Genomic DNA, 12,484 nt, shown 5'->3' with positions numbered 1-12,484 from the left:
CTATAAGTAGGATTACAGTAAGGTGAGGGTTGTATGGCACTCCAACTCTCAAAAAATGTTGCCGCACCTAGAATAAGGTGAAGGTGATATGGTGCTTGGCGACATATTTAAGAATCCGACCAACACAGGGTGAAACAACCTTTTTATTTCCAAGCTCATCAGGTATTGGCATTGAGTCTTGAGCAATAGAAGTACCTTTAATTATACATTAATAAAAATGTTCTGCTAAAAAGAGAAATGAATGAATACGCTTCACTAATATTGCTGGTAGAGTGGATCACACAACATTATGCCAAAAAAAACAAAAATTCAACCGATCTCAGTCTCTTCTCCATTATTCCTGGTGTTCAAGATATACCAGATTTTCAATTGATGGAAGCACTAAAACAGAAAAATTCAAACAGAATGACAAGGGAAAAATGACAAAAGAAATCCTAAACAAAAAGATTTCTACTTCTTACTTCCTATATTTTTCTCTAGAGCAGAATTCTCTAAATAGTGTATAGCTAATGTAGAATGGACCCACCATTTCCTGGAGACTAACTTGATTAAACCTCATATTTGCAAAGGTTCTCGAATCCCATGTATTCATCGCGCTGGATCTTCCCAATCATATTTGATATTCCGACCCCACCTGTCAAAACGAAGAAGCAAATGTCATAGCTATTCAGACGAGAAGACAGAATGCATAAGGGAAAACTAGATACTAACCCAGTGATATTGCGCTCACAAAAATTGTGAAAGCAAGGATGAAGATGATAAGTGAAGCCCGTCCTAATACAACAATCAACCTCCTCACGACGTGTTGCCCAACGAAAGCAGCAACGGTTGCCACAGCAACAAAGTAGATAGCTGTAAGAAACATATAGTTGTCAAAGAATGAAACCTGAACAATCTATTCTATGTTCACTAACATAAGGGAATAATGGCACATACCGTAAGGAACAGGGAAACGCTTTAGAAGGTAATACTCTACCACAGACATTGATGAGGAGAACATCATCGCAAAGGTGGCAGTGGCACTTGAGACCTAATAACAGAGACAGTCACATGAGACTGGTTATTAAGTATGACAAGAAGTAAAATTTTAATGAAGAGAGATATGATAAAAATTAAGAAAATTATGAATTTAAAATGTTTTCCCTCCATAACTACCTTAAATTGTCATTTCCCAACCCATGCTTATGTTTTACTTAGCACGAAAACTAACCATGAGGAGAACATCATCGAAGAACTAAAAATGCATTGCTGGTCATGCGGTACGACAGCAAACAAACTAACCTGAGGAGGGACACCGAGCTCCAAAAACAATGGACCCATGATGAATCCTCCACCAAGACCAAGAAGTCCGCCAACCATACCAGCTAGTATTCCGAAGAAGCAATAAACAATCAGTTGCATCACACGGAAATTGGTGCCTTCGTCTCCCTTGGATTGAATCTTCCTCCAACCTTTATACAGGCTAATAGCTTCATATGAAGATACCCCAACAGAAACTGGGATCTGCAGGACAATAAACGAGTTCATAGCAGTCTTTAGAATTACTTTGCGTCTTTGAAGTTTGCTTCAACATAATGTGAGATAACCAAATACAAACCTGCAACAAATTCACCACCCAATACCACACCGAACAAGTAGCTGTGTATATCTATTTCAAACACACAAGGCCAGTCAGTTAATAGATTAACCAAAAAAAATACAAAACTACAGCATCCCCTCCTAAGTATACTTGGGAACTGAACCAACGAGATCAGAAATGAAAACCTTCAGGATTTGCAGTGCAAGAAATGCAATCCACACAAAACAAAGGAGTCCAAATTCCTTCCAGCAAACATTCTCCATGAAAGGAACCTAAAATGACATGGTTTTTTAGAGTTACAAAATCACGATAAACATAATATTCTCCTTTCAAGAGTTGGATAAGTCACCTCTGGTTCAGCCGAACCCTTAGCATCCTTTTCATTTCCATTGGCGGGACCGCTGGGAAGGAGCTTGTACTCTGCTTCATCACCCGTGCCTGGCATAAAGAAAGAAAGAAATACTCTAATCTCCACGAGAAGGAAATCGAGACGGAATGCCCTCTAAACTCTTCATACAAATAGAAAATTCATTTGCCTAACCTACCATTTGCCCCTGAAAGTTTAGCAGCAGCCTCCTGAAGTAACAAAAAACCAGAGGATTAGAAAAATCCAACACTTCACATGCATGACTTATTTAACATCGTCTTGCTAGAATCTGACTGGATAAATAATCTTTGAGATTAGCGTGCATTAATAAGTCGTAAAACCTCAGACATGTTCCAATTGAGGTTGATGTGTATACTTAAAGAAGATGACATATTTCATGTGGTTAACTTAACTACCTAATAGACGCTTGGGAACACGCGGAAAAGTTTTTTCCAAAATAATAGGAACGCTTTATCATGTGTTTAGGTGCTCAATTGAAATAAACGTAGTTCAGGTGTCTAAATGAAATTTGCTGAAAAGTTTAAGGGGTTGTTGATATATTAAACCAATATTCTAACATGCTACAAAAGAATACAAAGTAGGGTACAGATTACAGTATCACAAAAGCAGGAAACTTCCAAGAACATAAAGGTGCTAACCTTTTTCACAATAGTTTCTTTCTTCCACGTCTCAACCCCTCTTAGAAAGGCCTTGGTTGACGTGCCTGCGACAATCATTTACGATCAAAGTCTTGTAGGAGCAATAACTTAAAAGAACATGAGCGCCATATTATGAGAGATGCTTTACCAAGGAAGAGAACAATTAGCAGAACTGTAACCATCCAATCAGCAAATATCACATTGAAAGTAACTCCAATACTGATGCCAAGCATCAGCATTGGCTGGATGAGCACAGCCAAGTCATAATCAATAATAGGCATGGCAATTGTGGGATGCCTCAGCTTTAAGTTATAGTAAACAGTGGAGACTGCAGCTCCCATGATCATACCTGTCAACCAGAAATAGAAGGAGAAAAAACCGTTCATAACAGAAGATGATCGTTCATAAATTATGACCCCCTACTACAGTTTAGTGCGGATATCACATAAGTTCAAAAGGTTTTCCTTACTCCTCTTGCCCAGAGGAAAAAGATGTAACAATCTAATCTTCCGGACTAGTCTCGTCAAGTTCCATTTATTGATCCATATAATGAATAACAACATAAACCAAGCTATCTTAAGTTCTGATAAAATTCGTAACACTAGTATTGAATGATCTACCAACACAAAGATAACTGATCTTAGCTCAAGAACTATGGTTTTTTTTGGTCTTTGGATAAGGCAAATATCAAGAATTATGGTGTAAAACGATGGAGTTCATAAGTGTTCTGCATTGATTATTTGGAATCTAATATTTATCTCTAGGTGAAAAGTTGAGCTTCCGTTATTCGGTAATCAATAAGTAATTGCAATTCAGTACTCCGTTCAAGTAATGAAAATGAATTTCCTAAAGGTCATGTAAACTAGTCTGTAATCTTACATTTTGAAATTGCTGTTGATGATTTTGGATCAAATCCAACAATAAGACTAAGCATGGGTACGAATATGCCACCACCACCAACACCACCTACACTCCCAAATGCTGCGCCCAAGAATCCAATTATGGTACCAACAACAATTTGCCATCCAAATTTCATATCCTGCAATGACACCCGACAATACATATTCAAAAATGTCCATTTCCCGACATAGTCAACTGCATAAAAGCAAAAATGTGGGTAATGAAAATATCAACAGAGCTCCAAGGTGGTTATAAATCCAACGTGCTAGTCCATATGAGGCACACCATAAGACATATATTGCCCTCTGCTACGTATAACACCTCAAATGGAAAAATTACATAACTAATTTGGAGCACCACTTCAACATCAGCCCAGTTAAATTCACATTGTGTTATGTTCATCCCTTTCTGTTTCTTCTCATAATTTTGTTCATTTCTAATTGAACATCCTAGTTATAAGCTCTATCATTTTTCTTGCTTTTTGGTGTCGAATGGTAAGTAAGCATACAGTGACATGCATGTTCCATGCCTGCTAAAAAAAGGGAAATGAAGAAAACATTGCCTTTACATATGCATGGAAATAACAAGTGGTCCCTTTCATGCATTGACATTCACTATCTAGTAGTAGCTCATAAAGCTTATCTTCTCCAGAATTTAATCAATTAGTGGACCACTTAATCTAACAATTTTGCTCACATACAATCACCAACTACTACCTATTAATCAGTGCTGAAGACCAAATAAATATGCACAAAAATGAAAAAACAACTATGCCTCAAATGCGAGCTAGTTGAGATCGACTATATGAATACTCAATATCCAATCTGATTCATTTGTAACCTGTTTCATTCCTATACTCAATAAATTGTTCAATCATAAAATATGAATGTTAGTTCTAACCTATGTTGCTAGGACTCTTCAAAAATATTTTCGGTAAGGCACAGGGTGCAACAACATTTTTGGAGAATCCGTGCAACATAGGTTCTAGAGACCCAACAATTAGAAAAAGAAGAGAAATAAACATGACAAGATTCAAACCATTAATCCAGAAATGTTACCGGCCAAACATGTTGGTAACCAGATTCGTTAGGCTTCCATAAGAAGTTGACAACAGCAGAAAGGTAATCTGCATCTGAAAGCTCAGTTGCATTTTGGGCTTCCATAGTTTCCCTCTTGATGCTTCTTTCTGCTGATACAAATATAGCAGCTAAAAGAAAACTCCATGCAATTGACAAAAGTGGCCTCAAAATCTTCAGTTTTCCTCCAACTCCCGCCATTCAATAGTTTTCCTCAACCAAAAAAGCAAGAAATCAAAAAACTTTTTTTCTCTTGGTTTTCTTTCAAACACTCACATACAGAATCCTTCTTTCTTGGTTTTCTTTCTCTTCTAACAATTTCAAGATTGAAAATTTAAAACAAAAATGTATGTTAAACCAATTTTTTTCTTTTAACTTGGGAAATGGGGATTCAAGATTGATGAGAAATGCTACAAGTAAAGAGAAAGTGAAGTATAAAAAGGGTTTGTTTATTGTGTGAAGGGAGAAAAAATAGGAGGAAAAGAGTGAAGGAGAAAAGGAGTAGAAAAGGGTGGATCTTTGGTCTTTTTGAGTCTCACATTTGAATAAAACGAGTAGTGCATGAATATATGATGAAAAAAGCCTAGAAAAAGTCCAAAATGTGGTAACGACAAGAATTGAAATTTCACAACTGCATGAAACAACAAGGTTTCAGAGTGCCTGGCAAGTGCTTGTTTCAACATATTTGTCTTTGAAAAAGGACAAATTAAGAAAATTTTGGTTAATATTTTTAAAAGGTATTTTTATTTATTAATTATTTTAATTTAATAGGTCTCAAATTATCAAGAGAAAATTTTATAAATTGATATAGTTTATAGCGTAATTATGAAATGTAGCTACACTTGTTGGATAAGGCGGCTATCAGTTGTGCCAAAAGGATTGTATTCAGGCAGCCGGTATCAGATATATCATTGCATGTTGTATCAGTTGAAAACGCTCCAAAGAGTTCATTTTAGCACATACTGTATCAATGCTTGTGTGTATTGTGTATTTGCTACAAAGCCCAAAGTGGAGCTACTTTTCATAATTTTTTGAAACTATAGGTATGTATGTAAGTTTAAATGTTCGCTACGTCTCGTAATTTTTCAATTATCAATTCTAATTTAACTTTATTTGTATTTAGATGCTATCTTAATAGATCATTAGTAATTCCATGAATATTTAGATTAATACTCTTATAATTAACGTCATTAACTATTATTTTATTATATGTGTAAAACTTAAAAAGATCGATAATATGAAACAATTCTAGTTCTGGTAAGATATCTAAAGTCTATCCGAACCCAAAGTTAGATGTAACTTGATTTAGTTTAAAACCCAATAAAGGACAAAAGAAAGAGTGAGTGAGTAATTTACTTAAATAAATTGATACTCAAATAAGCAAAATTCGAATGAGAAGACGATCCTTAAAAAGTGGTTCAGCTTTTTGTCAACAAATACATTATAAATGGCTAAGAACACGTAATGGTTGAGTCACGTCTGAATCAGATCTTGACATTTGAAAACTGTTCAGTTAGATTCTTACCAAAAATAATTTTGTATACGGGAGTCTGGACTCGAAACATTTAGCTAAAAATAGAAAAATATTTACAGTTTCACCACAATTTTCGAAAATATATTGAGATAATCTATTAGCGAAACATGTCCTTGGCAAGTTGGCTATAGATTTAGGGGTGAGTGATTCGTACTTCAATTTAATTTTTAAGAGCTTCAATTCTATGCTTAGATTTTTATTTTTCCTTTTTGGTTACTTGAAAATTGGATACTTCGTGGAATATTCTAAAAGCTAAAGTCATCGATAGACCCTTAAATTTGTCTTGATTTTTCATTTAGACCCCCCAACTGAAACGTTGACTATCTGGACCCCCGATCACAAGCTAAACGGTGTCATTTGAACACAGTTCAGATCAAGTGTGGTGCGTGAGCTGCACTTGCTGTGACATGGAAAAATAGACCAATAAAAATAAGTCATGTCAAAAAAAATAATTTTAAGAAAAATTAATTTTAAAATCTATTTAGACAACTTTACCAGATTTTCCATCCACGAACTGCAGCCTTATACGATTTGGAAGCTTATCTAATAGATCGAGTATGACCTTTACCCTAGCTGTGCTAGGTCTTGATTTAATTTGAGTTGCTTTATCTATAGCTATTGGTTTCTCAACAGCGGACGCTATAGACAATAAAGACTTCTTTGCAAACAAATCAGGAGATAAATCAGGTAAAGAAATCCATACCACAGCCTTAGTCGTTTCCTCCTTAGGATTAAATCCAATGGACCATGGAAATACCCTATATTGATGTTCTTGTCCATTGTAGAGCTGATAGTTAACTGAGCGAGATAGAGCTAGTACAAAATCTTCATATTGGTCAAACCTCAACAAGATTTGCCTTGGAGCAAGTAAACCAATTAAGCAATTGGCCTTGGTACCAAGATGTTTTGGCAGAAGTGACCTTAAGTCCTTTAAATCTGGCGCTCCATGAGATAATTTAACCACCACTGCTTGATGCAATCCTTCTTCGATGGCAAAATCTTGTCTTTCCTCTATTGAAAATGTGAAGGTAGGTTCTCCATGAACTGTTTTGATGGGTTTTAGTATGGTTTTTGTGATAACTTGGGCAAATTGTTTAGGATTTAGGAGATTTGCATAAGAAGTGGATGTATTAGAGGTTGGATTTGTCTCTCCCACAGCCAAAGGCTGGGGAGAGGGCGTTGCAGCCATGGCTGCTCTAGGGTTTTTCAAAAGTCATGGAGGAGAGAGGAGTAGAAAAAAAAATGACAGCCCCTATTGAATAAGTTAAAAACATGTGAATTTGTGTTTTTTTTTTTTTTTGTCTTGGCTAATGTTTTATGCATATGGGATGATTCCATTAATGAGCTATTAGAGAATAAGAAAATAAAAGCACAGTGCAAATTCATAGAATTTTAGGAATAAGCTCTGTTCATTCCCCAAAAAAAAAAAAAAAAAAAAAAAAAAAAAAAAAAGTGGTGCCGACTTTTTTTTTTTGGTCGTACTAACATACATACTTTAGATGCCGTCGCTAGATTAAGTCTTGCAAGGTGCTGATATTTTGACTGCCTTATATCAAATGAAGAGAAGAGAGTAGTAAATTTAGCAGGCAGTAAAAGGAGTAGATCTTTCGAGTCCCACTGTTAGTAATGCATTATTTGAAATTCAAAATAATGATGCGAATTTGAATGGTGTGTCGATTAGCAAAGCAGGGCAGCAACAACTTGGAAACGGAGGAACTAGTACACTGGTTGCTCCCACTTATGAGCAAAATCGTGCATCAGGTGAAAATTATGGAAATAGAGGTGTCTCGGAGGTGCTTTCGCAAAATTCTGGGCAGCAGTTGACGACAGTTAGGGAAGCGGCGAAAGTGCAATCTGAAGTCGCAAACGTCGATCGAATTGGGGTAGTGGGTGCTGCCAATTCTGAGCAAAATCGTGCAGTCACAATGGAGGTTGATACAAGTAATATTGTTCATGAAATAGCTTCTGGAAAAGGAGGTGTATCAGAGAGTCCATTGGAAAATCGTGCAGCCACAATGGAGGCGGACTTGGATACTGGTTTAGTGTCAAAACCAGTTGGTGCTACAGTAGATAAATCGCCATTAATGGCTCTTAATATTGGTGCTACTGATATGGAAGAATCTGGTCAGCAATTCAATAGCAATGCAATCGAAAAAGCAGGGGCAACACCAAGAGTTGTGGTCGATGCGTCACGACTTGATTCGGGGCAAAAACTGATTGATACAGGTGATGTTAAAATTGCTGAAAAATCTGGGCAGCATGTTTTGCAAGTTGAAAACGAGAATGGAATTGAAAATTGGACATTGGTTGCACACAAAAATTCAGGCGAAAGTCGTATTGGTTCCTCAGCTAGTTCTCCAAGTCGGGGAAATGGTGCGACAGGAAATGTTCAGTCGTGCATCGATCCTAATTTAATTCTACCAACGCAAAATGTTTTTGAACCATTGTCCAGTACTGAAAAATTTCAACTGGAGCAGTGTGTGGAGAAAAATAATACTTTTATGCAAGCTACAAACAATTTGATTGTTTCGGAGGAAAAACCAGGGGAAACGAGCCCTCATAGGTGGGCAGATTCAGTTGAGGAAGAGGAGCATATTACTTCTCCTCCTAGGAGTAAGTTAAGTCCTCAAGCACCCGTATTTGTGCCTTCAAGTAAGGCAAATCCATCTATGACAATTAGAGATACATTAAAGGTAATTGATAACTCTTCCAAGAGCTTGTCCATTACCACCAAGGATATGGGAGTATTGGCAAAGAACCCTGAGCTAAGAGTTGTAGTTTCAGGAGTTAATTCAACTACAACTTATGATATTGACTTGGGCTATGACATGTTCGATGGGGATGATGAGGAGGATATGCTGGATAGATGTTTTAATAAGGTGGCTAAGGATGGGGATCTCTCACCTAGGCAACAAAGAAGTGAAAGCAACAAAAGCAAAAAGAAGCCACATGGAAGACAACATAGTTGAGATGGTAAGGTGAATGAGGAATTTGTTCCAAGGCACCTACCAATGCGACTGGCAAAGCAGAATCATATGACAGTGTCAACAACTTTAACAAGATCCAATAAATCTCAGAAGAAGTGATGAACTATCAAGTGTTGTTGGACAGATTTGAAGAAGAAAACAAAAAGAAAATACTTCAAGTTACTTCAGACGGGCGAGCTATCGTTTTTAGGTCATACATATATAACATAAAGTTTGAGGTTGGTAACTCAACTTTATTCTTAATTTTTTTGTTTTTGCATTTCTTAAGCATCCTCATTCGCAATATCATCATAGAGTGCATTATAAACTCTGTGATGATCAGAGAATACCTAGTGGTCTCTAGCTCTTATTTTCTTCATGTTTGTTAATTAGTAGAGTTTCATTACCTCATTAGGATTAGTAAGGTAAGGTCTAGCCCCCCTTGCTTGTACTTTTGTCTTTGAGGTTTGCTTTTAGTGATTAATAAAAATTACCCCTAGGCACTGCCTAGTGGATTGAAAAAAAAAAAAAAACTTATTCAACTCAGATTCCTAATACACAATTTAAAGTATAAACTAGTAGTATTTCCTTATTTTATTGAAGGTGCAAACTTCTAGCTCTGATTTTCCTACCTTACAGCTTATACGTACATTACGATTTACGATGATGTAGTCATGTCACTATTTAATTATAAGTTGTTCTACTAATTTGTTTGATTCTTGATGAGTATGCTCCTAAATTAACTTGTGGGTATTAGTTAGCTGTCTTAGTTAAAAAATGCTCCAAAATGATTACACTCACAAACTCCAAACAGCTCAATAATAAATGGATCTTATAATAAGAAATCAATTTGATCGTATCACGTGGGCAACTAACTAAATAATCATCATATTTGAATGGTCGAATCTGGTAATTAAGACTCGTGATTAATTTTTTATTAGAGGAAACTATGTCTTAATTAAGCACACATCAAAGTTGAAACTCAAAATCTAAGCAAAGCCATGGTCCTCCTAACATAATGTGTGTGTGTCAACTTGCAATATAGTTTTTTTTTCTTTTTCAATCCCCTCCCCCGGGAGCTCCCCTTTGCTTCATTAGTGACTCGAACTCGCAACCTTCGGATTGAAAGTGGAGAACGCTTACCATCTAAGCAACCTCCCTCGTCACTTGCAATATAGCTCAAATTTAAGAAATTGGTGGTTGTGGGAAAGGAAGAAAGTGGAAATTACCTCATAACTACAATGTCAATATGTATGTATTGTAGTAGTTGAGAAGTTTCCCACAGGTTGCACAAGGCTCTATTCACTAAAATTCATATTCATATGTCAGTAACATATAAAAATATGATCCGTTCAACTCATTTAAGTTTGGGCGAATTAATAATTCGTTCATGTATTAACTCAGTTTATTTTGACCTTTTCAATTCAGCTCATTTAAAAGTTGAGCTGATTTCGACTAAATGTATAGCTCAAATCGACTCATTAGAAATTTTATCAAAATATTTTCTAATTTTTTTTGTTTGATATAAAACAAACTATGAGAATACAAATTAAAACTTGATAAAATGTTGGATGGGTTGGGGCTATGACTTATTGTTTAGCCCATCTTGAGCTACCTAGTAATATTTAAATTTTTGCACGGATTGCCTTCATACGGACTGGTTAATTTTTTCCCTGTGGCTTATTTAGTGAAAATATCTAGATATGTTTCGTTCGACATAAGTTGTGTAGTATTTTTATCCTTGGAAATTGAACTTTTCCCTCGCTTGACACAAGTTCAGTAGGCATTAAGTTATGCGACATAAGCTGGTAGTATTTTTCAGATTATGTTGAGTGTTGAAGGTTTTACCTTTTTCTGACATAACTTCTATGGATGTGATGATATATATGTCGAAACTAAATGCTAACTATACCGAGTAGAATCTAAACTTATGCCTTTTTTCAAATGATGTTGAATATTGAATATTTTGCCTTGTCCGACATAACTTGTGGGATATCATGATACATGCTGAAGCTAAACGCTAACCATGCCGGCTAAAATTTAGTTTATACTGCACCAAAAATGCTGAAGAGCAAAAATTAAAGGCCACCCCAAAATAGAGGCATTTGTTCACCAGCTCAAATTCAGTCAGACCCCTATTTGAAATTCCTAATTTCAAAAGAAGTTCCATTTGTTTAGAATTATAAAGAAAGCAGAGAGCGATCGTGATTCTATTGGATTGTTTCTCCCCTATTTGAAATTCCTAATTTCAAAAGAAGTTCCATTTGTTTAGAATTATAAAGAAAGCAGAGAGCGATCGTGATTTTATTGGATTGTTTCTTGACGATAAGTTTTAAATCTTAATACATGTGTAGTATTGAACAAAGAGAGGAGCGAGATGATATTGTTATTTGACTTCTATAAAGTGAAGATCACATGCTATGATAATTTGACTATCGTATTTTTTCCTCACATTATATAAGTTTGTGTGGTATGAGTAAGAACAATATGATATATATATATATATATATATATATATATATATATATATATATATATATATATATATTATGACAAGGGATCCACAACCGCTATCCTTTGGGGCACATAGGATAAACTCCGCTCCTGTGCAATAGCCCGCAAACCACACAGGAGAGATAATCAGCACTAGGCAAGCCCCGTGCGACGAGCTCGACCCAGAAGGCAAATTTTCTGCTGTTGTATGCGGGGAATTTTGAACCTGAGACCTCCTTTATGGAAGCCCCATGCTCAACCAATTAAACCACCCTTGCGGGTCCAATATGACATATAGGTTATGAGTATTTGAGAAATTGACGTAAATAGCCATCCATCAAGCCAACAAATGTATATTTTTTGTATATTAATGTATAATATACAAAATATTATTTGTGTATTGGCTAGCAATGTAACTATATTTAGCTGACCGCCCATATATGTTATGGCACTAAGTATATTTTGCTAAAAGGAAAACATTTTGGGGCTGATTGGATTCCAGACTGACCCAATGAATTTCAAAACTGAGAGCCCAAATTAGGGGTGTCAAATGGTCGGGTTGGGCTGAAATTGGCCCAATAAAAATGGGTTGAGGTAATAAATGGGTTGGTCTAACATTGACCCAAAAATTATTTGGGCTGAATTGGGTTGGGCTGAAATGGACTAAAAATGGGCTGGGTCATGACCCGCCCAACTTGACCTAGTTTTTTTTAATCTATTTTCGCGAAAAATATTTTCCTGAAAATTATTTTTATGAATTTTTTGTGGAAAATATTTTTTAAGAAAACAATTTTCGTGGTAAATATTTTTCGTGAAAAATATTTCCCTTCATATTGAATACACCACAAACTTATAAGATACATGATACAAGAAAAGTGTATATATTAAACAAATAAGAGCGGGCAATTCT

General features: G+C 35.7%; 1 protein-coding gene across 1 annotated transcript; it reads right to left on the bottom strand.

Annotated features, from left to right (window-relative positions):
* Positions 1 to 220: 220 nt before the first annotated feature.
* Positions 221 to 4,782, bottom strand: LOC132600330 (sulfite exporter TauE/SafE family protein 3-like). The gene is made up of 12 exons (XM_060313393.1): positions 4,564 to 4,782; positions 3,485 to 3,644; positions 2,754 to 2,954; positions 2,606 to 2,670; positions 2,125 to 2,155; positions 1,929 to 2,017; positions 1,765 to 1,851; positions 1,598 to 1,648; positions 1,282 to 1,503; positions 937 to 1,030; positions 712 to 852; positions 221 to 634 (listed from the first exon to the last, which is right to left on the bottom strand). The coding sequence occupies exons 1-12, from the start codon at positions 4,780 to 4,782 to the stop codon at positions 549 to 551; spliced, it is 1,446 nt and encodes a 481-aa protein (XP_060169376.1). The 3' UTR covers positions 221 to 548.
* Between the last annotated feature and the right edge of the window lie 7,702 nt (positions 4,783 to 12,484).

This window comes from Lycium barbarum, chromosome 6, assembly GCF_019175385.1.
Source record: "Lycium barbarum isolate Lr01 chromosome 6, ASM1917538v2, whole genome shotgun sequence".
Taxonomy (NCBI): Eukaryota; Viridiplantae; Streptophyta; class Magnoliopsida; order Solanales; family Solanaceae; genus Lycium; species Lycium barbarum.
This window is presented reverse-complemented; position numbering and strand designations above follow the sequence as displayed.